General features: G+C 45.7%; 1 protein-coding gene across 2 annotated transcripts in view; it reads left to right on the top strand.

Annotated features, from left to right (window-relative positions):
- LOC111968874 (protein ELYS) overlaps positions 1–25,335 on the top strand; it is a 44,898-nt gene extending 19,563 nt beyond the window's left edge. For both annotated transcript variants that reach the window (XM_023994800.2, XM_023994801.2), the window contains 21 exons: positions 6,785–6,889; positions 7,089–7,185; positions 7,782–7,905; positions 8,085–8,141; positions 8,383–8,529; positions 9,723–9,913; positions 10,035–10,179; positions 10,313–10,444; positions 10,648–10,795; positions 10,937–11,087; positions 11,191–11,283; positions 11,533–11,689; positions 11,945–12,163; positions 12,303–13,122; positions 13,577–13,682; positions 13,774–13,895; positions 16,501–16,778; positions 16,957–19,084; positions 19,201–19,301; positions 19,662–19,741; positions 24,279–25,335. In XM_023994800.2, coding sequence (XP_023850568.1) covers positions 6,785–6,889; positions 7,089–7,185; positions 7,782–7,905; positions 8,085–8,141; positions 8,383–8,529; positions 9,723–9,913; positions 10,035–10,179; positions 10,313–10,444; positions 10,648–10,795; positions 10,937–11,087; positions 11,191–11,283; positions 11,533–11,689; positions 11,945–12,163; positions 12,303–13,122; positions 13,577–13,682; positions 13,774–13,895; positions 16,501–16,778; positions 16,957–19,084; positions 19,201–19,301; positions 19,662–19,741; positions 24,279–24,474 — 5,597 coding nt within the window. In that variant the 3' untranslated portion in view covers positions 24,475–25,335. The remainder of the gene's footprint in view (positions 1–6,784; positions 6,890–7,088; positions 7,186–7,781; positions 7,906–8,084; positions 8,142–8,382; positions 8,530–9,722; positions 9,914–10,034; positions 10,180–10,312; positions 10,445–10,647; positions 10,796–10,936; positions 11,088–11,190; positions 11,284–11,532; positions 11,690–11,944; positions 12,164–12,302; positions 13,123–13,576; positions 13,683–13,773; positions 13,896–16,500; positions 16,779–16,956; positions 19,085–19,200; positions 19,302–19,661; positions 19,742–24,278) is intronic.
- Positions 25,336–26,182: the final 847 nt, after the last annotated feature.

The raw sequence follows: 26,182 nt of genomic DNA, 5'->3' as shown, positions 1-26,182 counted from the left end.
CAGATGCTAAGCTACAAGACTGTTTTGCTAGCACAGACTGGAATATGTTCCGGGATTGCTCCGATGACATTGAGAAGTACGCCACATCAGTCATTGGCTTCATCAATAAGTGCATCGATGACGTCCTCCCCACAGTGACCGACCGTACATACCCCAACCAGAAGCCATGGATTACAGGTAATATCCGCACCGAGCTAAATGCTAGAGCTGCCGCTTTCAAGGAGCAGGACTCAAAACCTGGAAGCTTATAAGAAATCCCGCTATGCCCTCCGACGAACCATCAAACAGGCAAAGCGTCAATACAGGACTAAGATCGAATCGTACTACACCGGCTCTGATGCTCGTCGGATGTGGCAGGGCTTGCAAACCATTACTGACTTCAAAGGGAAACACTGCCAAGAGCTGCCCAGTGACACAAGCCTACCAGACGAGCTGAACTACTTCTATGCTCGCTTCGAGGCAAATAACACTGAAACATGCATGAGAGCCCCAGCTGTTCCAGAAGACTGTAATCACGCTCTCTGCAGCCGATGCATGCAAGCAGGTCAAACAGGTCAAAATTCACAAGGCCGCAGGGCCAGAAGGATTACCAGGATGTGTACTCAAAGCATGTGCTGACCAACTGGCAAGTGTCTTCACTGACATTTTCAACCTCTCCCTGTCCGAGTCTGTAAAACCAACATGTTTTAAGCAGACCACCACAGTGCCCTCATAGCTCATCAATAAGCTAAGGACCCTGGGACTAAACACCTCCCTCTGCAACATGATCCTGTGCTTCCCCCAGGTGGTAAGGGTAGGTAACAACACACCTGCCACGCTGATCCTCAACACAGGGGCCCCTCCCTCCTTTACTCCCTTTTCACTCATGACTGCACTGCCTGGCACGACTCCAACACCATTAAGTTTGCCGATGACACAACAATGGTAGGCCTGATCAACGACGAGACAGCCTATAGGGAGGAGGTCAGAGACCTGGCCCTGTGGTACCAGGACAACAACCTCTCCCTCAACGTGATCAAGACAAAGGCGATGATTTTGGACTGCAGGAAAAAGACGACCGAGCACACCCCATTCTCATCAACGGGGCTGCAGTGGAGCAGGTTGAGAGCTTCAAGTTCCTTGGTGTCCACATCACCAACAAACTAACATGGTCCAAGCACACCAAGAAAGTCGTGAACAGGTCACGACAAAACCTATTCCCCCTCAGGAGACTGAAAATATTTGACATGGGTCCTCAGATCCCCAAGTTCTACAGCTGCACCATCGAGAGCATCCTGACTGTTTGCATCACTGCCTAGTATGGCAATTGCTCGGCCGCCGACCGCAAGGCACTACGGAGGGTGGTAGGGACTGACCTAGTACATCACTGGGGACAAGCTTCCTGCCATCCAGGACCAAAAATGCCAGGCAGTGTCACAGGAAGGCCCTATAAATTGTCAATGACTCCAGCCACCCTAGTCGTAGACTTGGATCTAAGATGGTATAGCAGTCGGACATGCGTTTGTCTTGGCCTGCGTAAATAATAGTTTTCCTCGTTTTTTCCTGTATATATTTTAATTTCACTTTCCATCTACGGACTGAGTATACTCTTCTGCAACATGCCTCACCCAATGTGGTATGGATCTACTATTTTTATACTTTAGAACCGGAACCCCCATCAGAAGCTAGTCAGCTAACTAGCTACTAGCTAGTGGTCAGTTAGCCACTGCTAGCGGTCTTCAACGTTAACTCGGACACCAGCCAGCTTCAGCTCGGTCAATATCAAATCAAATGTATTTATATAGCCCTTCTTACATCAGCTGATATCTCAAAGTGCTGTACAGAAACCCAGCCTAAAACCCCAAACAGCAAGCAATGCAGGTGTAGAAGCACTGTGGCTAGGAAAAACTCCCTAGAAAAGCCAAAACCTAGGAAGAAACCTAGAGAGGAACCAGGCTATGAGGGGTGGCCAGTCCTCTTCTGGCTGTGCCAGGTGGAGATTATAACAGAACATGGCCAAGATGTTCAAATGTTCATAAATGACCAGCATTGTCAAATAATAATAATCACAGTGAACAGGTCAGGGTTCCATAGCCGCAGGCAGAGCAGTTGAAACTGGAGCAACAGCACGGTCAGGTGGACTGGGGACAACAAGGAGTCATCATGCCAGGTAGTCCTGAGGTATGGTCCTAGGGCTCAGGTCCTCTGAGAGAGAAAGAAAGAGAGAATTAGAGAGAGCATACTTAAATTCACACATGACACCCGTTAAGACAGGAGAAATACTCCAGATATAACAGACTGACCCTAGCCCCCCGACACACAAACTACTGCAGCATAAATACTGGAGGCTGAGACAGGAGGGGTCAGGAGACACTGTGGCCCCATCCGATGATACCCCTGGACAGGGCCAAACAGGCAGGATATAACTCCACCCACTTTGCCAAAGCACAGCCCCCACACCACTAGAGAGATATCTTCAACCACCAACCATCCTGAGACAAAGCCGAGTATAGCCCACAAATATCTCCGCCACGGCACAACCCAAGGGGTGGCGCCAACCCAGACAGGAAGACCACGTCAGTGACTCAACCCACTCAGGTGACGCACCCCTCCTAGGGACGACATGGAAGAGCACCAGTAAGCCAATGACTCATCCCCTGTAATAGGGTTAGAGGCAGAGAATCCCAGTGGAGAGAGGGGAACCGGCCAGGCAGAGACAGCAAGGGCGGTCCATTGCTCCAGAGCCTTTCCGTTCCCCTTCACACTCCTGGGAAAGACTACACTCAATCATATGACCTACTGAAGAGATGAGTCTTCAGTAAAGACTTAAAGGTTGAGACCGAGTCTGCGTCTCTCACATGGGTAGGCAGACCATTCCATAAAAATGGAGCTCTATAGGAGAAAGCCCTGCCTCCAGCTGTTTGCTTAGAAATTCTAGGGACAATTAGGAGGCCTGCGTCTTGTGACCGTAGCGTATGTGTAGGTATGTACGGCAGGACCAAATCGGAAAGATAGGTAGGAGCAAGCCCATGTAATGCTTTGTAGGTTAGCAGTAAAACCTTGAAATTAGCCCTTGCCTTAACAGGAAGCCAGTGTAGGGAGGCTAGCACTTGAGTAAATAGATCACATTTTTGGGTTCTAGTCAGGATTCTAGCAGCCGTATTTAGCACTAACTGAAGTTTATTTAGTGCTTTATCCGGGTAGCCGGAAAGTAGAGCATTGCAGTAGTCCAACCTAGAAGTAACAAAAGCATGAATACATTTTTCTGCGTCATTTTTGGACAGAACATTTCAGATTTTTGCAATGTTACGTAAATGGAACAAAGCTGTCCTTGAAACAGTCTTGATATGTTCGTCAAAAGAGAGATCAGGGTCCAGAGTAACACCGAGGTCCTTCACACAATACCTGCCAGTCTTCACAGCGCGATATCAACCTAGAGCATATCTGACTGCTTTTTCTCTACCACATCTCCGGATTCTTACCGCAAGCTCTGGACCATTACACCGGCTCATCGCAGCTAGCTAGCTGCAATCTGAGTGGCTACTCCTGGCTAATCCCTCTATCCCAAAGCAAGCACCAGTTAGCCTTGAGCTAGCCTCGAGCTAGGCCCATCACCCGGCTAGCCGAAGAGGTCTACCAGCTAATTCTTGGTCTACAATGCCTCTTTTGCCAATTGGCCTGGACCATTTATTGCCGACACGGAGCCCCGCCGATCCATCATGACTGGTCTGCCGACATAATCGTCCGAGGTGGTATCAACAGGCTTTTCCGTTGCAACGTCGCCGAAGACCCATCTGCTAGCCCCGGCCTTACTAGCGTTCTGAATCGCCGTGTCTCTAGCTCGCCTAGCGTAGTAGCGACTCCCTCCCCTATTGCTGCTCATTGGACCCTATGATCACTCGGCTGCACATGCCTCTCCCTAATGTCAATATGCCTTGTCTACTGCTGTTTAGATTGGTTATTATTGTTTTATTTCACTGTAGAGCCCCCAGACCCACCCTAAATGCCTTAGCTAGCTCTTTTGTCCCACTCTCCACACACGCGGAGACCTCACCTGGCTTAACTGGTGCCTCCAGAGATGCAACCACTCTCATCGTCACTCAATGCCAAGGTTTACCTCCACTGTACTCACATCCTACCATACCATTGTCTGTACATTATGCCCTGACTCTATTCTACCACACCCAGAAATCTGCTCCTTTTAATTCTCTGTTCCCAACGCACTAGACGACCAGTTCTTATTAGCCTTTAGCCGTACCCTTATCCTACTCCTCCTCTGTTCGTCTGGTGATGTAGAGGTTAACCCAGTCCCTGTAGCCCACAGCTATTCCCAAGGCGCTCTCATTTGTTGTTTTCTGTAACTGTAAAAGCCTTGGTTTCATGCATGTTAACATCAGAAGCCTCCTCCCTAAGTTTGTTTTATTCACTGGTTTAGCACACTCCGCCAACCTTGATGTCCTAGCAGTGTCTGAATCCTGGCTTAGGAAGGCCACAGAAAATTCTGAAATTTCCATCCCCAACTACAACATTATCCGACAAGATTGAATTGCCGAAGGGGGCGGAGTTGCAATCTACTGCAGAGATAGCCTGCAGAGTTCTGTCATGCTATCCAGGTCTGTGCCCAAACAGTTTGAGCTTCTACTTTTAAAAATCCACCTTTCCAGAAACAAGTCTCTCACCGTTGCCGCTTGTTATAGACCACCCTCAGCCCCCAGTGGTGCCCTGGACACCATATGTGAATTGATTGCCCCCCATCTATCTTCAGAGCTCGTGCTGCAAGGTGACCTAAACTGGAATATGCTTAACACCCTGGCCGTCCTACAATCTAAGCTAGATGCCCTCAATCTCACACATAATCAAGGAACTTCCAGGTACAACTCTAAATCCGTAACCATGGGCACCCTCATAGATATCATCCTGACCAACCTGCCCTCTAAATACACCTCTGCTGTCTTCAACCAGGATCTCAGCATTCACTGCCTCATTGCCTGCGTCCGTAATGGGTCCGCGGTCAAACGACCACCCTCATCACTGTCAAATGCTCCCTAAAACACTTCAGCGAGCAGGCCTTTCTAATCGACCTGGCCGGGGTATCCTGGAAGGATATTGACCTCATCCCATCAGTAGAGGATGCCTGGTTGTTCTTTAAAAGTAACTTCCTCACCATCTTAAATAAGTATGCCCCTTTCAAAAAATGTAGAACTAAGAACAGATATTGCCCTTGGTTCACCCCAGACTTGACTGCCCTTGACCAGCACAAAACATCCTGTGCATTAGCATCGAATAGCCCCCCCGATATGCAACTTTTCAGGGAAGTCAGGAACCAATATACACAGGCAGTTAGTAAAGCAAAGGCTAGCTTTTTCAAACAGAAATTTGCATCCTGTAGCAGTAATCCCCAAAAGTTTTGGGACACTTAAGTCCATGGAGAATAAGAGCACCTCCTCCCAGCTGCCTGCCCACTGCACTGAGGCTAGGAAACACTGTCACCACCGATAAATCTACGATAATCGAGAATTTCAATAAGCATTTTTCTACGGCTGGCCATGCTTTCCACCTGGCTGCCCCCCGCTTCTCCTTCACCCAAAGCCAGACAGCTGATGTTCTGAAAGAGCTGCAAAATCTGGATCCCTACAAATCACCTGGGCTAGACAATCTGGACCCTCTCTTTCTAAAATTATCTGCTGAAATTGTTGCAACCCCTATTACTAGCCTGTTCAACCTCTTTCGTATCGACTGAGATACCCAAAGATTGGAAAGCTTCCGCAGTCAGCCCCCTCTTCAAAGGGGGAGACACTTTAGACCCAAACTGCCTCAGACCTATATCTATCCTACCCTGCCTTTCTTAGTTCTTTGAAAGCCAAATTGACAAATTACCGACCATTTCGAATCCCACCGTACGTTCTCCAATATGCAATCTGGTTTCCGAGCTGGTCATGGGTGCACCTCAGCCACGCTCAAGGTCCTAAACGATATCAGAACCGCCATCGATAAAAGACAATACTGTGCAGCCGTCTTCCTCGACCTGGCCAAGGCTTTCGACTCTGTCAATCACTGCATTCTTATCGGCAGACTCAATAGCCTTGGATTCTCAAATGACTGCCTCGCCTGGTTCACCAACTACTTCTCAGATAGAGTTCAGTGTGTCAAATTGGAGGTCCTGTTGTCTGGAACTCTGGCAGTCTCTAAGGGGGTGCCACAGGGATCAATTCTCAGGCTGACTCTTTTCTCTGTATACATCAATGATGTCGCTCTTGCTGCTGGTGATTCTCTGATCCACCTCTACGCAGACAACACCCTTCTGTATACATCTGGCCCTTCTTTGGACACTGTGTTAACGTTCTCTCTGCTAATGCACGGCAAGCAGTACCGGACCGCCAAGTCTAGGTCCAAGAGGCTTCTAAACAGCTTCTACCCCCAAGCCATAAGACTCCTGAACACCTAATCAAATGGTCACCCAGACTGTTATCTATGCATAGTCACTTTAATAACTCTACCTACATATACATATTACCTCAACTAACCGGTGCCCCCGCACAAGCTCTGTGCCGGTACCCCCCTGTATATAGTCTCGCTATTGTTATTTTACTGCTGCTCTTTAATTACTTGTTACTTTTATTTCTTATTCTTGTCTGTATTTTTTAAAACTGCATTGTTGGTTAAGAGCTTGTAAGTAAGCATTTCACTGTGAAGTCTACACCTGTTCGGCGCATGTGACTAATAAAATGTCATTTGATTTATGTGCCTCTACATACCATGTTATGATATGTCAGAATTTGGTGTTGTAATGCAGTTATTTGTGCAGGTCTGCTGGGTCTCATCAATAAGAATCTGGTGTCCAGCCTTATCTCCCAGTACGCCCAGGTGGTCCTCTGGTTCTGTCGGACTGGACTCCTGCCCGAGGGCTCCGGTAAGACCACGTACTGTGGTAGCACTTCTAACATTTGAGTTCAGTCCATATTCCATGCCACCTTTTGGAACATAGACCACTTTCATCATGTACACCAAAAGCAGTGTACGTCATAGGGAATAGGGTGCCATTTCAGATGCAGTGCTAGAGATGTCCACTATTATAGATGTGTAATTGTTTTAATTCCCCTCTCAACCAGATGACGATGCTGTGCAGATCCCCCGGCCCTTCTACAGCTACTCTGTGAACCAGAACTACTACACCATCCGCAGAGAGGAGCTGCAGCAACTGTCCAAGTGAGTGCTGTTCATATCACCCACGAGCTGGTTCAGGACTGATAGTAAAACACATCAACAAGAAGAGATGGGAAAAGTTGAACTTAGTCCTCTGTGTCAATCTTCTAAAGATCTGTGTTTTTTTTTTGTAATGTTGTATACGGTATGGGTGTTTCTCAAAATGCGTACCACTGTGCTCCGAGCACGGGAGCGTTGGGAGTATGAGTCAAAGTATCAAAATGGAGCACGGAGGGTCTTATCGAATGCATACTCCGTTTGTAAGCTTCATCGGAAATGTATGCAAAGAAATATGACGCAACCAATTTAAAAATTATGCAACATGTCTTATTCATCCATTATTTGAGCTGAAGCAAGTATTGTATCTTGATACGTTAATAAATACATGCAGTGTTCATTTTGGCATGTTTACCTTCCTACGTACCGTAGATCGCAACAGAAACACCCTATATTTGGTATGCGTGTCTCATATTAGTGTCCATTTTCCTTAGTGTTCCTACTGTGGAGCCCTACTGTGAAAGACTGTTTTGGGAAACTAATGCATTTCACGTAAGACCACCTCAACCACCATCAATATTTAGAATGAATGTTCTTCCTAGGGGGAAGTGGTGTGCAGACTGCCTGATGATTGACGGCTTAGTCGCCCAATGCGGTGATCGCTTGGTTGACCTGTGGAAACGAGACGAGGGCGGGACGGGACAGTATCCGCCCCCTACGCTACACGTAAGCATTTGGTACCTGTGCATTCACGCGCACACAAACACACAGAGCCAAACAAGGATCTAACCTCCTACCTTGAACACGTACTCTAAATGATTTCCATGGAATTCCATCTAGATGTAGACATRGTATAACAGAAGCTAAAACACACCCAGTGTTGATCTTCTCTCTGCTGTCCACAGGGCCTGCTGGATATTTACCTCCTGGAGAACATAGATGAATCTGCTAAGCACGCCATCGTATCCTTGCTGTGTACTGGGTTCCCTCGCAACCATCTTACTAAGTGTTCATATCAGGGATTTGTTTTGATTTGAAATGCTGTGTCCCGTCCTTACACTCCTAACCCACACAAGTGCCTAGATTTGTGAAATCCACCGAACACATACAGACCCACTCTTCTGCTGACACACACACACACACACACAGAGTATAGTGAGACAGAACACACTTCTCTCTCTGTGTGAGCCTTGACCCCTCCAGGTGATCTACCTGTTGTTGGATGTGATGTATTCCTTCCCCAACAAGAGCGGTGGGTCTGTGGAATCCTTCCCCACTGCCTTCGCCATCCCCATCGGCCTGGTCAAACTGGTGCAGGGATTCTGGCTGCTGGACCACCACGACCACCAGGTAGATGCGCGCACGTGCACATATACAGGCCAGACAATACAGGGTTATAACCAGTCACATTTTAGAAGACTGTATATCTGGAAGTTAGCATTTAGCAAGGATAGCGTTTGGTTTGTGATGGGGCCTTTTCCCCATAACTCAAACCTTGCATGTGGAATTTCTAATGTGTACAGTGAGTTATATTTCATAGAATGATTTGTTGGTAGACGGATTACCAGGATGTGTTCTCAAAGCATGCGCAGACCAACTGGCAAGTGTCTTGACTGACATTTTCAACCTCTCCCTGACCAAGTCTGTAATACCTACATGTTTCAAAAAGAGCACCATAGTCCCTGTGCCCAAGAAAGCGAAGGTAACCTGCCTAAATGATTACCGCCCCGAAGCACTCACGTCGGTAGCCATGAAGTGCTTTGAAAGGCTGGTCATGGCTTACATCAACACCATCATGCCAGAAACCCTAGACCCACTCCAATTCAGCACGTCTGTCACGCTGATCCTCAACACTGGGGCCCCTCAGGGGTGTGTGCTTAGTCCTCTCCTGTACTCCCTGTTCACCCACTGCTCGGCATCTGACCGTAAAGCGCCACAGAGGGTAGTGCGTACGGCCCAGTACATCACTGGGCCCAAGCTTCCTGCCATCCAGGACCTCTATACAAGGCGGTGTCAGAGGAAGACCCTAAAAATTGTCAAAGACTCCAGCCACCCAAGTCCATAGACTGTTCTCTCTGCTACTGCATAGCAAGCGGTACCGGAGCGCCAAGTCTAAGACCAAAAGGCTCCATAAAAGCTTCTACACCCCAAGCCAACAGATTGCTCAACAATTAATCAAATGGCCACCAGGAATATTTACTTTGTTTTTACACTGCTGCTACTCCCTGTCTATCTATGCATAGTCAGTATATAAATTACCTTGACTTAACTGTACCCCTGCACATTGACCCGGTACCCCCTGTATATAGCTTCGTTATTGTTATGTGATTTTCTTTACTTTATTTGTATTTATACTTATGTTTATATAGTAAATATATACATATATATTTTTTTTTTCTTGAATTGCATTGTTTAAGGGCTTGTAAGTAATCACATTAAGGTCTACACCTGTTGTATTCGGTGCATGTGACAAATTTGATTTGATAATGGTAGTGATTAAAATGGTTTCCTCCAGTTGAGCACTGAACTTTGACCCTCTCCAGAACTCCCTGGAGATGCTGCTGCACCCCACCACCACCCCGTCCCTGTGGGGCTGGCAGCACGATCGCATCCTGCAAGCTCTCATGTGCCAGGGGAAACACGGGATCGCCCTGCGCTACCTCCACGTTATAAAGCCCCCTCTCTCTTCCACCGCTCAGGCCCAGCTCTGCCTGGCTGTGCTGCTACACAACAGGTGGCTGTTATAAGTGTGTGTGTGTGTTTGCTAGCATCCGTGCTAAGTGACGGCATTGAGTTTTTTTCTTTTTTTTCTTCCTGGTACGGTTAACATGTCTGTGTAACCCCTCTCCGTGTAGGTGTCTGGTGGAGGCCTGGGCCATGCTGAGGCAGCACTCCAACAGGCTGAACACGGAGGAGTTGTTAAGGTTCCTCTACCAGACCTGTCAGGAGCTTGGCCTCATGAAGGAGCTGCTCAAACTGCCCCTGGGTCTGGCTGAACAGGTAGGATGCCTTGTTCCCCCAACTTTCCTTTCTACCAGGGCGAAATCACGACCCTGGCATACTCATCAATAACATTTTGTTTCATGTTGTGACAATCCCATCCCTGAAGATGTATCTGTTTGTGTGTGTGTAGGAGTGCTTGGAGAGGTTCCTGCAGGGTACAGGGGGTCTCCAGAACAGAGAGCTACTGATGATGCACTACCTGCAGCAGGCTAACTACGTCCCCGCCCTGCAGCTCAACCACACCCTCAAGATGAACATGGTGGTACGTACACATGTACATTCACTTTTATATAAACTCATGGTTTATTTCTACACTTCACCAATAAACAGAACATATGCTACTATAAATGTTGTCCAGGTTTTAGAAATGTCACCCTAACGTGTATTAGTTTTGATATGATGGTTGCATTGTGTAGTGTTGCTGAATTCTGCCGTTTCCATTCCGTTCATATATCTGTTCTCCAGAACGAGAGGGATCCCAAGCTGAAGGAGAGAACTAAAACCAGGAACTCAATCCTGGACCAGTACGGGAAAGTTCTTCCTCGGGTCCAGAGGAAGCTGGCCACGGAAAGAGCTAAGCCATACCACCACCCCTCCACCATCCTCAGAGAGGGTACGTGACCTCATCCCTCCTAGCTGTTAACTCGAAATGACACACAGACAAGATTCTTATTACACTGCTCTGTACACGCTTCAAGGTTAGATTTATGTTTTCAGCGTGACCCTTGACTTCGATAATGTGTGTTCTTCTTAGTGTCGCGACCACAGCCGCTGTCGACCATCGCCAAGCGGTCGGCCAATGAGAACGTGCTGACCAGAGCGGCGTTCATCAACAGCGTCCTGTCGAAGATCGAGGAGGTGTGGGTGGGGAAGAACCCCACGCCCCAGTCCTCCCCACTCAAGAGGTGAGACCCCAACCGCCCTGTCCCCAACCCACCCCTATCTGACTAAGATTGGATTTGATCTGTTCAATTGAGTTGTTTCCCTTCCCCTCTCTACGCCACCCAGCCCCAGGGCAGCCGAGGTGCTCTTCCCCTCCCGGGATCTGCCCGAGGCCTTCGTGGGCACGCCTATCACCATGGCCTCCAAGAGGAAGTCCAGGTACGACACACACCGAACCTCAACGTGACATAATCCCACCTAACTCAGACTGTCACGTTAATCATACATCCTTGTCAATGCGAGGTTTGGGTGGAAGTTCTAGWTATGTGCATGTTTCTCAAATGTGTACATGTATGTGAGATGAGCTATAAATGACATACCGCTAGTCTTTTGTGTAAGAGGTTTGACATGATGATTTCAATACATGTGACATGCTTTCCTAACCCTTTCTCCTGTCCCTACCCCCAGGGTGCTGGACCTAGTGGTTCACCCCTCTCAAACCACCCCTCCAGAGGGGGTACGACCCCTGCTGACACCCCCCAGGGCAGCCAGCTCCTGGAACCCCCCCAAAAGCATCAACAAGGCTCCCGAGCTCAGCCTGCTGCAGACCCCACAGGTGGTCAAGGTAAGACCCAGACAAAGGGGGAGGGCGTCGACTGTCCCCACTCACACATGCTCCCACATCCTAGACACTGATGCTCACTGGCACGATGACTAGAAATCCCCTAGTCTTATAGCTTGGTTGGGAATGAACTCTTAACTCCTACTAGAAGTCACATGTTCCTGAACACCACTGTGGCTGAGACCTAAGCCTGCTGCAGTGGGTTGTCAACTGTGTGTTTGAAACTCCACTGACTGCATGGTTGTTTCTTTCCCGTAGCGAGCGCGAGCCCTGGCAATGTCCGGTCCCTTGTTCTCGGCCTTCACCCCTCAGTCCATCCTGAGGAGCAGCCTGCGCCCCACCCCCGTGGCCACCCCCTCTGCCTCTCCCGGGCGCTCTATCACCCCCCCACTGCGCCCCAAGGAGAGCCGCATCACCTTCATCGATGAGACTGCCTCGCCCGAGTCAGAGAAAGGCACCCTCCACTGGAGCAACGGGGTAAGACCACTGGGCCTTATTTAGCAACATAACAGTGGAATTGAGATGTTTTTATTTTGAACAAACAAACTTTTCAGATACTTTACCCTTGTGTACCATGTTAATGATTTAATTAATTTCTATGTTTTGTTCTCTACAGATCGCAACCGAGAATGAGATTAGCCTGCTGACCAGAGGCTCTCCACTGTCGAAGGCTGGACCTGAGGCCTGGACCTCACACTCTGCTGACTATGATGAGGAAGAGCAGGAAGAGGTGGAGGAGGTGAAGGTGACACATGTGAAGTTCCTGCAACCACCGGTCCGCGAGCTCTCACCAGAGAGGGGAGAGTCTGAGAGTGGCTCCTCTGTCCAAGAGGTCGCCGTGGTAACTGCATTGCCTAGCACGTTGCCAGGACGACTCAGCCTAGGCTTGGAGACGAGCCAGGCCTCTGTCCTTTCAACGGACACCACCCTGGAGTTCCATGATGCACCTCTGCCTGAAGACCTGGAGATGGAGGCGCTTCAACAGCCAGCCAATGAGGTCACAGATGAGGAAGATGATGAAGTGGTGGTTAACCTCAAAACTCAAGCAGTACTGGAAGCCCCACTCTCAGGGGAGGAAGTGCAGCCTGCAGCAGCCAATGAGCTGACTCTCCTCCTGTCACTGGAGGAAGGGCAGAACAAGGACCCGGAAGTAAAGGAAGAGGCGGTCAACAGCGAAGTGGAGCTGGACCAGGAAGTAGGGGAGATGGAGGTCAGCCCTGAACAAGAAGAGCCTAAGGCTGAAAAGGAAGTTGTATTCCAACCAGGGGTCACACAGGCAGTAGAACCAACTCCTGACACTGAGGTGGTTGAGAAATCTAAACTTAACAAGGAAGTTATTGATATGCCCAACCATGAGCTTGAGGTGGAGACTGCCAAAGAGGATGAGTCTCAACCCACTGAACCAATGAAACCTGTGGATGCCACGGAACACACTGGTGAGGGTTCCACCCACCTGTGAGGACATCACTCAGCCAGGATCTTACAGCTGCTCCAGTAGACAAATTAAATACATTACATTCATGTCCTGCTTGGTTTCATCTCTGTGTAGATGGTGTCAAATTATTCAAACCTGTGTAGTCTGAGGCAAAGTGAACACCAAAAATGTGTGTTCAATCAAAAACGTTAATGTTTTTGAGGAACAGTTTAGATTTTTCTCACTGTGCAAAGGCACAACCGTTCGAGGTGATTTAGACTTTGATAATGTACAGAGGGCCTGTGAGGGGGAGCTCAGTGCAGGTAATTCCAACCACAGTGAGATGACGTGACCGAGCTAAACCTAACTGCATCGAAATACTAAGCTTGGAAGAGTTGTACACAGACAGGACTGATCTTGATGCAGTTGATTTTAAACCTACGATGACCTGGTTGAATCCTCTCTTGCTCTTTTAGATCTGGATGAGTTTGTGGAGCGCCACCTGTTTGGCAACGATCTGTCTCCTCCCCTGACCCGCTCGGGCATCCACAAGGCTTCTGACAACTGGACATCCTTCAACAGGTATGTTCTGAAACGCATCCCAACAATATTGGTTGTGTATGTGCTTACAACCATTTATTGATATTAAACCTCCTCTCTCTCCCCTGGGCAGTGAGCCGGTGTGTGACGTGGTAAAGGAGGAGTCTACTCCTACAGCCGTCCCCCTGGCCCTCACCACCCAGAAGTCTCTGGCGTCCGTAGCCACCTCAGACCCCACGGGCACCGACTCCCAATGTGAGTGACCTCTCACCTCTTGCTCATGACCGTTTATTTGTCACATACATTGACTTCTAGGTCATGTGATCAGAGATCTAACACGGGTTCACTGTACGAGCTACAACCACAAAGGATTTAGTGTTTTTATTGGCCGGCAGCAGAATTGACACCTCTGGGCTAATACCGACCAATAATGGTCTGGAATGCTCATAATTAGAGATGCACGATATATCGGTGAACATATCGGAATCTGAYGATATTAGTTAAAAATACAAACATCGGTATCATCCGATGTCTAGTTTAACTTCTCTGGGGCAGGTGGGACGCAAACGTCCCACCGGCCAATAGCCAGGGAAAATACAGCGCGCCATATTCAAATAACATGATATAAAAATCTAACTTTCATTAAATCACACATGTAAGATACCAAATTAAAGCTACACTTGTTGTGAATCCAGCCAACATGTCAGATTTCAAAAAAGCTTTTCGGCGAAAGCTTAAGATGCTATTATCTGATGATAGCACAAAAGTAAACAAAGAGAGAAGCATATTTCATCACTGCAAGCACGACACAAAACGCAGAAATAAAATATAAATCATGCCTTACCTTTGACGAAATTATTTTGTTGGCACTCCAATATGTCCCATAAACATCACAAATGGTCCTTTTGTTCGATTAATTCCGTCGATATATATATCCAAAATGTCAATTTATTTGGACCGTTTCATCCAGAAAAACACAGCTTCCAACTTTCGCCAAGTCACTACAAAATATATCAAAAGTTACATGTAAACTTTACCAAAACATTTCAAACTACTTTGGTAATACAACGTTAGGTATTTTTAAACGTTAATAATCGATCAATTTGAAGACGGGATGATCTGTGTTCAATACAAAAAGAAAACAATCTGACGCAACTTTTTTTCGTAACGTGACTCTCAAAATATTTACTTCATGTGACCCTCATTTACGATAGCCCTACTTCTTCACTACACAAAGGAATAACCTCAACCGATTTCCAAGGACTGGTGACATCCAGTGGAAGCGGTAGGAACTGCAAGCAAGTCCATTAGAAATCTGGTGTCTCTAAAAAAACTAATTGAAAAGACAGTGACATCAAAAAAATACAAATTCTGAATGGTTTGTCTGCTACATAAGTTCTGTTATTCTCACAGACATGATTCAAACAGTTTTAGAAACTTCAGAGTGTTTTCTATCCAAATCTACTAATAATATGCATATCTTATATTCTGGGGATGAGTAGCAAGCAGTTGAATTTTGGCATGATATTTTTCCCGAAAGTGAAAATGCTGTCCCCTGCCCTCAAGAAGTTAATGCCGATGTTAAAAACCGATGTCAAAGGTACCGTGCATACATGACGTAATAACGGCACGTAGAATTTTGCGCAACACAGCATTCCTAACCTAGCCCACAATGTCTGCTGTGTGGATCGAGGAGTAAGAACATTTCAGCGAGACAACTCAAAGGTGAAATCCAATAAAGCTAAGATAATGGGATTCATTGCCCTTGACAATCAACCGTTCTCTGTCGTGGGTGATGTTGGCTTTCGCAGACTGGTCGAGCACCGGAACACACTACAAACTGCACTATTTTTCAGATGTTGCCCTACCGGAGTTACACAGTAATAGCGTCACTGCTATTAGCTTCACGACAATCATACTTTGGAACGCCGTTTGGGTCTTTGCGTGTCAAAAAATTTATAATAGCACTGTCAAAGCTGTAAAGTCTGCAAACAAGCAAACACCGGCCACGAACAATGTTTACAATACCGCGTTGGTAATAAAGCATCATTTGTTCAACCGCAACTGGGGTAGCTAGCTTTAGCTTGGTACCTAGCTAGTACCAATACAACCAGCCTGAAAACAATGACCAGTAGAAACTGTGGTCATTTTCATTATTCTTAGCAATGATTTTGGAATCCTTGTAAGTATTAGCTAGGTTGCCACTTGTTCTCCTTTTTGAAATTGAACTTCAGTTCATGAACATAAATAGCTAACCAGCTACTTAACCCTGTTGCCCAAAGCTAACGTTATATGCAGCCAGCTAGCTTCATCTGGCTAGTGAGGCTCTACCTGACCGTGTTATGTGCTGTGAAGCTAGCCACAATAAGGATTAGGCACAATAGTGGAGTTTGCGGTTTGCCTTAAATAAAAGTGTTTCATTGACAGTGATGCAAATGAATACAAACAGTAGAATTGTGTGTGTGACTTATTTATCTAGGCAAGTCAGGTAAGAACAAATTCTTATTAACAATGACGGCCCGGACGACGCTGGGCCAATTGTGCGCCGCCCTATGGGACTCCCAATCCCGGCCCGGATGTGATACAGCCTGGATTCGAACCAGGGACTGTAGTGACGCCTCTTGTACTGAGATGCAGTGCCCTAGACGTGTGTGTGTGTGTGTGTGTGTGAACTATTTAACTGTACTGGAATGCTTAAAAGGCCGCTAGAAATGTAGATATCTGTTATCAGTATTGTTTTTTTTAGCAAGGAAAATATCGGATATCGGTATCGGGCAAAAATGTCATATCGGTGCATCGCTACTCATAATAGCTGTTACGTTTGGTCAGTGTGTTTGATGGGGCTCTTCCCTCCCTGTAGCTGTGGTGAGCCTGAACGACAGTGAGGAACTCTCTAGTTCTGTGTTGGAGGATGATGATGAAGTTGAGTCAGATGGTCCTGCTGAGCAGGACTCGGGCAGTGAGGTGGAGGTCATCGAGGAGGTGCAGGGGAACGGGAGGCAGCGAGCCCCCTTGCCGCCCCCCTCTCTCTTCCTGGACCAGCTCCCACCCCTGCAGCTTCACCCCCAGTTCCTGCCTGCCCTATCGGAGCAGGATGCAGCTGTGCTCTCATTGGTCACCACAGAGGCAGACCTAAAGGTAAAACAGTGACTGTCTTAGGATTTCATAACTCAGTCATGTAAGCAGTGTGTAGACCTAAATGCTGTGGATGACTGTTAAAAGTTGCACGTTTGAAAAGTGGGTTAAAGTATTTTGTTTTGTGATCGTAGGTTGTGCTCTATAAATGTTCTCATGCTTCTGTGTGTTTCCCCTACAGATGGTTGAGGATGACATAGAGGGGGAGGTGGTGATGGTGAGGCTGGGGGTAGGAGGAGACGAGGCAGAGGGGGTTTGCTACACAGAGCTGAAGCCCTCCACCACCCTGCTGGTTCCTCTGGAGCTGGTGGTGGGGCAGGCCCTGGTCGACGGCGCCCACCTGGGGCTCATTGAGGTGGGGGAAGGCAGCCAACCAGAGGTACCCACCTCTGGAGCCCACAGCAGCTTCTCTCTGATTCTGGAGGCTGAGGATGGGGATGACGATGCAGACACTGTACCACTAGAACCCAGTAAGCATCTGACCACAGAGGAGGCAGGTGGCACGTCTGAGACACCTGTGACCGACCCTGAGGTCATCTTCCTGGGCACGGACAACCAGGACACCCCCCTGGCTGCAGCTGAGCCCCTGCCGGAGCAGAAGGCTGAGATGAACACCATGGAGGGGATGGACACCTTGGAGGGGATCATGGATAGCTGGACGGAGGCAGAGACTGGTAGAACAGAGGCCATGTCGAAGGAGAATGTTCCTCTAGTCACGGACGTCCTGCCTGAATCCTTTGAGGCTAAACCAGTCAGATCAGCTGAAGATGTTGACACAGACCATGTAGAAGAGCCAGATGAGATCCCTGCTGACTCTGAACCAACCAAAGCAGAAGAGGCGCCACCAGTCCTGGATGAGAACGAGCAGCCGAACGGAGCGTTGGAGGAAACGGAAGAGATGACCATGGAAGAGGAGACTCTCTCGTGTGCTCGTCGAAAGGAGGAGATGAAGGCAGACGTTGTTGAGCTAGAGGAAGAGCGAGAGGAGCCCGTCTCTGTCCCTGCAGACCAGCCTCTGTCTCAGGTAGAAAGCAATGGATCCATCCAGTCAGACAACCATGAACCTGTCCAGGGAGAAGCCATAAGTGAGTTGGCAGCCATACTTGAAGAAGAAGCAGTTCAAACCGGAAAGCCCTCTATAGCCAGTGTGGAGGAGAGGAATCTGGACAAGACCTCCAACAGCCAGTCTAAGTCTGTGGAGGAAATCTCAGTGGGGGTCAGGAAAGCCCCGTCCACTCCGACGCGCAGGACAACCAACCAGAGGAAGATGGTGAAGTTTACCTCAGTGGAGGCGGAGAGGCCTGGGTCAGAGGACGAGAGGCCGGCAGGACAGACTGAGATGGAGACAGATGCTCAGGTCCCAATCACACCCAGACGGATCACCAGGAGCTGCCGGCACAGCCAGGACTTCGGAGTTCCCGTCACACCTCGCCGAAGCGCCCGGAAAACTGAATCCCAGCCAGAACCGGAACCTTGGAGAGAGCAGGAGGAGAGGAAAAGGGAGGAAGAGGTTCCGGCGGCAACTGTGGTCCACTCCAAGGCCACCCCGACCAAACGGCGCACTCCACAGAAGGCCACTCCGAGGACGGGAACCCGCCAGACCAGGAACACCCAGGTGGGGTGCAACAGAGAGCCAACAGCCATGGATGAAACAACCAACCAGGTGTCAGTTCCGTCTGTTACACGCAGCGCTAAGAAGAGCACAACTGGAACCAAGACCCCAGCCGCCCATACTCAGCCGGTGGTCCCCCAGACTCAGCCGGTGGTCGCTGAGGAGGAAGAGAAGGGGAACGATGAAGGGGCCAAACAGCCCAGCAGTCCGGGCAGGGTGACCCGAAAGTCAACACGTGCGGGCGTGACCCTCGCCCTTTTCACAGAGGAAGTGGTTGCCCTGACCCCTCCCCGCAGCCGGAGGAAGACGAGGGGCGAAGGCACCGCTGAGAAGACGCCCTCCGCACTCGCCCTGGATGACCCGCCCCTCAGCGTCTATCGTCGACCAACCAGGAGCCGCCTGTGGAGCCACCAGGAGGAGGACCTTCCCCTGTTGGAGACGCCGCTGGAGGTGGGCTCTGGAACGCCGGTGGCCGACGCCCTCATCCAGAGACTCCGTGACGAGGAGGTCAAGAGGGAAGTGGTTGAGGCCCCGGTCATCACAGAGATGGTGAGAGTCAAGAGGAGAGTCACCACGTCGTTGGGTCAGCGGCCGCCGTCTCCACTCCCGATGGGAAACATGATGGTGCCCGAGGCCGACCAGGGAAGCCCCGTCAGGGACTCGTTCATCTACTCACCACCTCGGAGGAGAACCAGAGGTAACTGGCTCCTCGTTTTTTAGCACATTTGCCTGTCAGACTTTGTGGTTAGAAGAGGAAGGTTATTCTGTGGTAGTTCTGGCTTTCTTTCACGCCTTTCATCTTCTGTCTGATAGGTAGGAGAGTAGAGTCTCCCGGTCAGAATGACGTGTCTGCGCCTCCTGTTACTCGTACCAGGCGACCGGCGGACACCACTGCAGCACAGCCTGATAACGAGGTTAGTTGATCACGTCCTTTAGACTGATGTTAGACAAGACAGGACTGGCCGGTTCCATTTGCCTCCATAGACCTCCTCCCTCAGCCACTACTTCAGTGTTCACAGGTTAAAATGGACTGTCTAGGTTTACATAATATGGTGGAGATGATTACTCCGCCTAGCCCTCAAATACGATAACTGGTGCCTTTGGCATATTGCACTCAGCTATCCCATCCTCTCAGATCTGTGAACACAGAGGCAGTGTTCACAGATGCATGGTGATTTGCTACATGTCAGGTTGGTGATTTGCTACATGTCAGGTTGCTGTTAGCTAAAACCATATTCAAGCTTAGTCGCTGACTATATCTTTCTATTGCTCAGGAAAATAACTCATCAGAAGACGATGTGGAGAAAGAGACGGCTGCTGCTAAAACCAAAGCACCCAAAAGGCGAACAACTAAGTAAGTTCTGTTGACATACTGCCATCGGCATTCCTCTATTCAAAGCTGTCTTGTGTATTTCTTCCCCTAACTGTCCAACTGTCCTCAGAATAACACTCCATCTGCAATGTGAGTGCTCCAACCCCGCCAGGACTTGACATTAGCTCTTGTCCAGGACAAGTAAATAAATTGGCGGACAAGAAGAATATACCCGTTTTTTTTCTCTTTTTTTTTTATCGCACAATATCAAACAAATACACAGATCAGAATTGCATCAGAGGGGCCAACATTGGAATAATATTCCAATCTATTTTCATGTACATAATAAAAGCCTACAGGTCAAAGTGTAGGTGATATGCATATTGGATATGATATTGGATAGGATAATTAACATTAACGTCTAAAGTCTTGATTCTGTTGACATACTCCAGGCATGGTTTGTTCAGATSAAATGGTCACAAAACCGGAGAGTGAAGGACAGGGCCTGTTGCGCACCGCACATCACCCAACTTGAATCTGAGCGGAGGTGGTCAGCATTTCGAAACTATTTAACCATAAACTTAATTGTTTAAAATATGGACTTTTTGTCATTCAGCATATTATTTCAAGGTAGCCTAGCCAAAATACGACAATATAAATGTTGAGGGAATTATTTAATAAACATGTAGTATGCCATTTAAACCAGCATTTTACTCTGTTCTATTTATTGGTTTTCAAAAACATTATTTTAATTGTCCCGCCAGCAAAAGGCATAATCCTAGTCATTAGTAAACCGTGCTAGTTGATGATAATCCTAGTCATATTAGTAACCCGTGCTAGTTGATTATACATCCTAGTCATATTAGTAACCTGTGCTAGTTGATGATATCCTAGTCAATTAGTAAACCGTGCTAGTTGATGATAATCCTAGTCATATTAGTAACCTGTGCTAGTTGATGATAATCCTAGTCATATTAGTAAACCGTGCTAGTTGATGATAATCCTAGTCATATTAGTAAACCGTGCTAGTTGATGATAATCCTAGTCATATTAGTAAACTGTGCTAGTTGATGATAATCCTAGTCATATTAGTAACCTGTGCTAGTTGATGATAATCCTAGTCATATAGTAAACCGTGCTAGTTGATGATAATCCTAGTCATATTAGTAAACCTGTGCTAGTTGATGATAACCTAGTCATATTAGTAAACTGTGCTAGTTGATGATAATCCTAGTCATATTAGTAAACCGTGCTAGTTGATTATAATCCTAGTCATATTAGTAACCTGTGCTAGTTGATGATAATATCCTAGTCATATTAGTAAACCGTGCTAGTTGATTATAATCCTAGTCATATTAGTAAACTGTGCTAGGTGATGTGATAATCCTAGTCATATTAGTAACCTGTGCTAGTTGATGATAATCCTAGTCATATTAGTAAACCGTGCTAGTTGATTATAATCCTAGTCATATTAGTAAACTGTGCTAGTTGATGATAATCCTAGTCATATTAGTAAACCGTGCTAGTTGATTATAATCCTAGTCATATTAGTAAACTGTGCTAGTTTGATGATAATCCTAGTCATATTAGTAAACCGTGCTAGTTGATTATAATCCTAGTCATTAGTAAACGTGCTAGTTGATGATAATCCTAGTCATATTAGTAACCGTGCTAGTTGATGATAATCCTAGTCATATTAGTAACCCGTGCTAGTTGATGATAATCCTAGTCATATTAGTAAACCGTGCTAGTTGATGATAATCCTAGTCATATTAGTAAACCGTGCTAGTTGATGATAATCCTAGTCATATTAGGAACCTGTGCTAGTTGATGATAATCCTAGTCATATTAGTAAACCGTGCTAGTTGATGAATCCTAGTATATTAGTAAACTGTGTTAGTTGATGATAATCCTAGTCATATTAGTAAACCGTGCTAGTTGATTGATAATCCTAGTCATATTAGTAACCGTGCTAGTTGATGATAATCCTAGTCATATTAGTAACCCGTGCTAGTTGATGATAATCCTAGTCATATTAGTAACCCGTGCTAGTTGATGATAATCCTAGTCATATTAGTAAACCGTGCTAGTTTATGATAATCCTAGTCATATTAGTAAACCGTGCTAGTTGATGATAATCCTAGTCATATTAGTAAACCTGTGCTAGTTGATGATAATCCTAGTCATATTAGTATAACTGTGCTAGTTGTATATAATCCTAGTCATATTAGTACCCGTGCTAGTTGATGATATATCTAGTCATATTAGTAAACCCGTGCTAGTTGATGATAATCCTAGTCATATTAGTAAACCGTGCTAGTTGATGATAATCCTAGTCATATTAGTAAACTGTGCTAGTTGATGATAATCCTAGTCATATTAGTAAAACTCGTGCTATGATGACTAATCCTAGTCATATTAGTAACCCGTGCTAGTTGATTATAATCCAATATATTTAGTAAACCGTGCTAGTTGATGATAATCCTAGTCATATTAGTAAACTGTGCTAGTTGATGATAATCCTAGTCATATTAGTAACGTGCTAGTTGATGATAATCCTAGTCATATTAGTACCCGTGCTAGTTGATATAATCCTAATCATATTAGTAAACCGTGCTAGTTGATGAAATCCTAGTCATATTAGTAAACTGTGCTAGTTGATGATAATCCTAGTCATATTAGTAAACCGTGCTAGTTGATTATAATCCTAGTCATATTAGTAAACCGTGCTAGTTGATGATAATCCTAGTCATATTAGTAACCTGTGCTAGTTGATGATAATCCTAATCATATTAGTAAACCGTGCTAGTTGATGATAATCCTAGTCATATTAGTAACTGTGCTAGTTGATGATAATCCTAGTCATATTAGTAAACGTGTGCTAGTTGATGATAATCCTAGTCATATTAGTAAACTGTGCTAGTTGATGATAATCCTAGTCATATTAGGACCTGTGCTAGTTGATGATAATCTCTAGTCATATTAGTAAACTGTGCTAGTTGATGATATCCTAGTCATATTAGTAAACCGTGCTATTGATGATAATCCTAGTCATATTAGTAACTGTGCTAGTTGATGATAATCCTAGTCATATTAGTAAACCGTGCTAGTTGATGATAATCCTAGTCATATTAGTAACCTGTGCTAGTTGATGATAATCCTAGTCATATTAGTAAACCGTGCTAGTTGATGATAATCCAGTCATATTAGTAAAACTGTGCTAGTTGATGATAATCCTAGTCATATTAGTAAACCGTGCTAGTTGATGATAATCCTAGTCATATTAGTAACCTGTGCTAGTTGATGATAATCCTAGTCATATTAGTAAACTGTGCTAGTGTATGATAATCCAGTCATATTAGTAAACCGTGCTATGATGATAATCCTAGTCATATTAGTAACCCGTGCTAGTTGATGATAATCCTAGTCATATTAGAACCTGTGCTAGTTGATGATAATCCTAGTCATATTAGTAACCCGTGCTAGTTGATTATAATCCTAGTCATATTGTAAACCATGCTAGTTGATGATATCCTAGGTCTATTAGTAAACTGTGTTAGTTGATGATAATCCTAGTCATATTAGTAACCGTGCTAGTTGATGATAATCCTAGTCATATTAGTAACTGTTCTAGTTGATGATAATCCTAGTCATATTAGTAAACTGTCTAGTTATATATAATCCTAGTCATATTAGATAACCGTGCTAGTTATGATAATCTAGTCATATTAGTAAACCGTGCTAGTTGATGATAATCCTAGTCATATTAGGAACCTGTGCTAGTTGATGATAATCCTAGTCATTATAGTAAACCGTGCTAGTTGATGATAAACCTAGTCAATTAGGAACCTGTCTAGTTGATGCGGTCTTCTGTCTCCTACCTTCTTTATGGTCTAAAATATATTTTTAATCTGTCACATGAAGCCACTAGTGTGTGCGGTACGTTTTTGAAAACAGTTTTTTCTGCTAACTGCATTTTAGAACATTTATACTTAGCCTACAGCCATGTGCTCATTGTTGAGCTGCTTATATGAAGAAAATCAACTTCATCAACAGTTTAAGCTAAACGGTCTGATCTGTTTCATCAGCCTCGTTGCGTTTACATTTGAATATGTGCAGTGGTAATATCAATGTTGGATCTGTCGTCCCACAACCGTCCCAGAGTCTGTTTTGAATTGTAGACATGTTTTTTATGGGGCATTCTTTATTTAATTAACATGTAAAGTATGTGGTTGTAGTGTTGCAATATTTTATAGCCTACCAAGGGTGGCCAACCATACTCCAGGAGAGTCTTGAAAAGGGGCAGTGTTGTGTTTTGAGACGGGCTTGAATATGCAAAGAATCCAATGGGCAGTATAGTCTACATTTTTGTTTGATTCTCTACCGTATAAAAAATATAGTACGGCATTTTATTTTGTAAAGTGCTGTTACAGACATTTTAGAATTTTTTGGGTGACTGGAGGTTCTGTCCTATTTGTCCAAAGCACAAGTGGCAAAAAAGTTTGTCGTGTCCTGCTCACTCTCGATCAGTTTGTTCCAGAAGTCACGAGATGACCTTTTCTCTCTTACTCTCCCCCAGACCCAATGCAGCGCCCCCTCCCCCAGCCAAGGTGGATTTGATCTCTCCTATGCCCAGCCCGGCCGAGCCTGCCCCGCGCGCCACGAGGAGGCTGGTGGAGGAGAACGACGCCACCGCCTCCCGGATGAACCTCCGACGCAAACGAGTGCTGGAGGCAATCTTCCCCAAACCGGTCACCCGCAGGAAGAAACTATGATCGGATGCCATTCTAGCCCTGAACAAACTACAGCATCAACTTGGAATCTTACAGACTGTCAGAACTCATGGGGTGGATCTCCTCGTCTCCTTTCCTTCAACTGCCCTGAAAAATAGGTCAGGGGAAAGTAGTATGGTGCCTGCTAGGTATTTGCTTTTTAATACGCTATAACGCAGATGAAGAAAAGCAGACAGAGGAATCCATTCTAGAGATGCATCTGTGGACTGGACTCCTAACTTTACTCTGAGGAAACTATTTTATCCATATTTTCTTTTAACGGTTACAGCCTGTTTTTTTGTATTTAAGACAGACAACCAGTGGAGAACATTTTTTTAAATGAATTAAGCAAATTTAATTGGATATTGATATAATAATTTTATATAAATTATTGTTATGTTTACAGGGCGGAAGACTGAGGGACTTGAACACCAAAAAAGTGTTTTTTATTTCTGGAGAATTCGTAAATTTCTATAAATTGATGCGTATGTAAATAGTCTCTTTTGCCATGTTATGAATAAAGTTGAATACTTGTGAATGATCTGTTTTTAATTTTAGTGTTTTGAAAATGTTTGGCTCATAATCACGATGCCAATGTCAGCCTTAAGACAATTATTTAACAGTTAATTGCTGTTTTTCGAGTGATTTTTAATTTGCACTGATTTGGATAATTTGGGCTTATTTTCCTGTACTGTATCACTAACATGTATATAACCTATAACCTGAATCCACTGGGGCTGATGAGGCTTGTTGGCTTGTTTTAAGGTCATTTATTTGACCAGCATAACATGCCGATGAATGTAGAATGTCTTATTTTCCATGACTGCTCTTTGACAATACGGTAAAGCTGAAGTATTTCATTGAGACTGTGTGGAGTTCTTGTCTCTGTCCAATGTTCTGCTCTCACCAGAAAGCAATAAGAAGCAAGTACTAAGACTTGATCCTAGTTGACTAGAAACCTTGATTGTGTACATTTAGTAGTGGGACATGAGTATTTGAATTTTCCCATTTTGACTTATGACCAATTTAGGCTCAGGGTCAGATTGAGCTAGATAAGACAATTGAAATAGGGCAATCATGGGCCCAAAATGGCAGTATAAGACTAATGGGGACTGATGGTTCAGGGAGGTATTAGTACTGTCTCATATGACAAAAGTCAACTGTGTGTATCAGTAATCTAACTTTTATAACGTTTTGTGTGTCTAGTGTTAGGTTCTAATTCTCAGAGTAAAACCCTCAACGGACACTATGAAAGCTTAACCAAGTTTAATTCTTTCCAGAGAGTCAATACAGCTACATTAGACAAAGACATTTTCACACTGCTGGTATTTAACCGTTCCGCATTGGATGAGTCTCCTACACATCTGTACAAACATCATTCTTTACTGCTAGGCAGGACACTAGTGATATGGGCCATAAACTTTTATTTCTCCCATATTTCTCCCATAAGGTGACCTGACCTCAACCCCCCCCCTCCATCACTAATCCATGGCTCTCTCCCCTTATCAATGCCTGCCACATGTAATCGCTTCCTTGCACTCAACACATTCCAAGCTTAGTTGCACACACTATATACCTTCCTCCTATAACCCTTAACTTCTAGTCTAAACCTCAGCACTCCATCAGTGACATGAAGAAGTATATTTCGTATTCTCAGAACCCAACACTAGCCTTTCTCGATAAATTGCTGTGCATGTCAGTAGCCTTCCTG

This window comes from Salvelinus sp. IW2-2015, linkage group LG9 (assembly GCF_002910315.2).
Source record: "Salvelinus sp. IW2-2015 linkage group LG9, ASM291031v2, whole genome shotgun sequence".
In the NCBI taxonomy this organism is placed as follows: domain Eukaryota; kingdom Metazoa; phylum Chordata; class Actinopteri; order Salmoniformes; family Salmonidae; genus Salvelinus; species Salvelinus sp. IW2-2015.
Note: the sequence above shows the minus strand (reverse complement) of the source record. Positions and strands in the feature narration are given on the sequence as shown.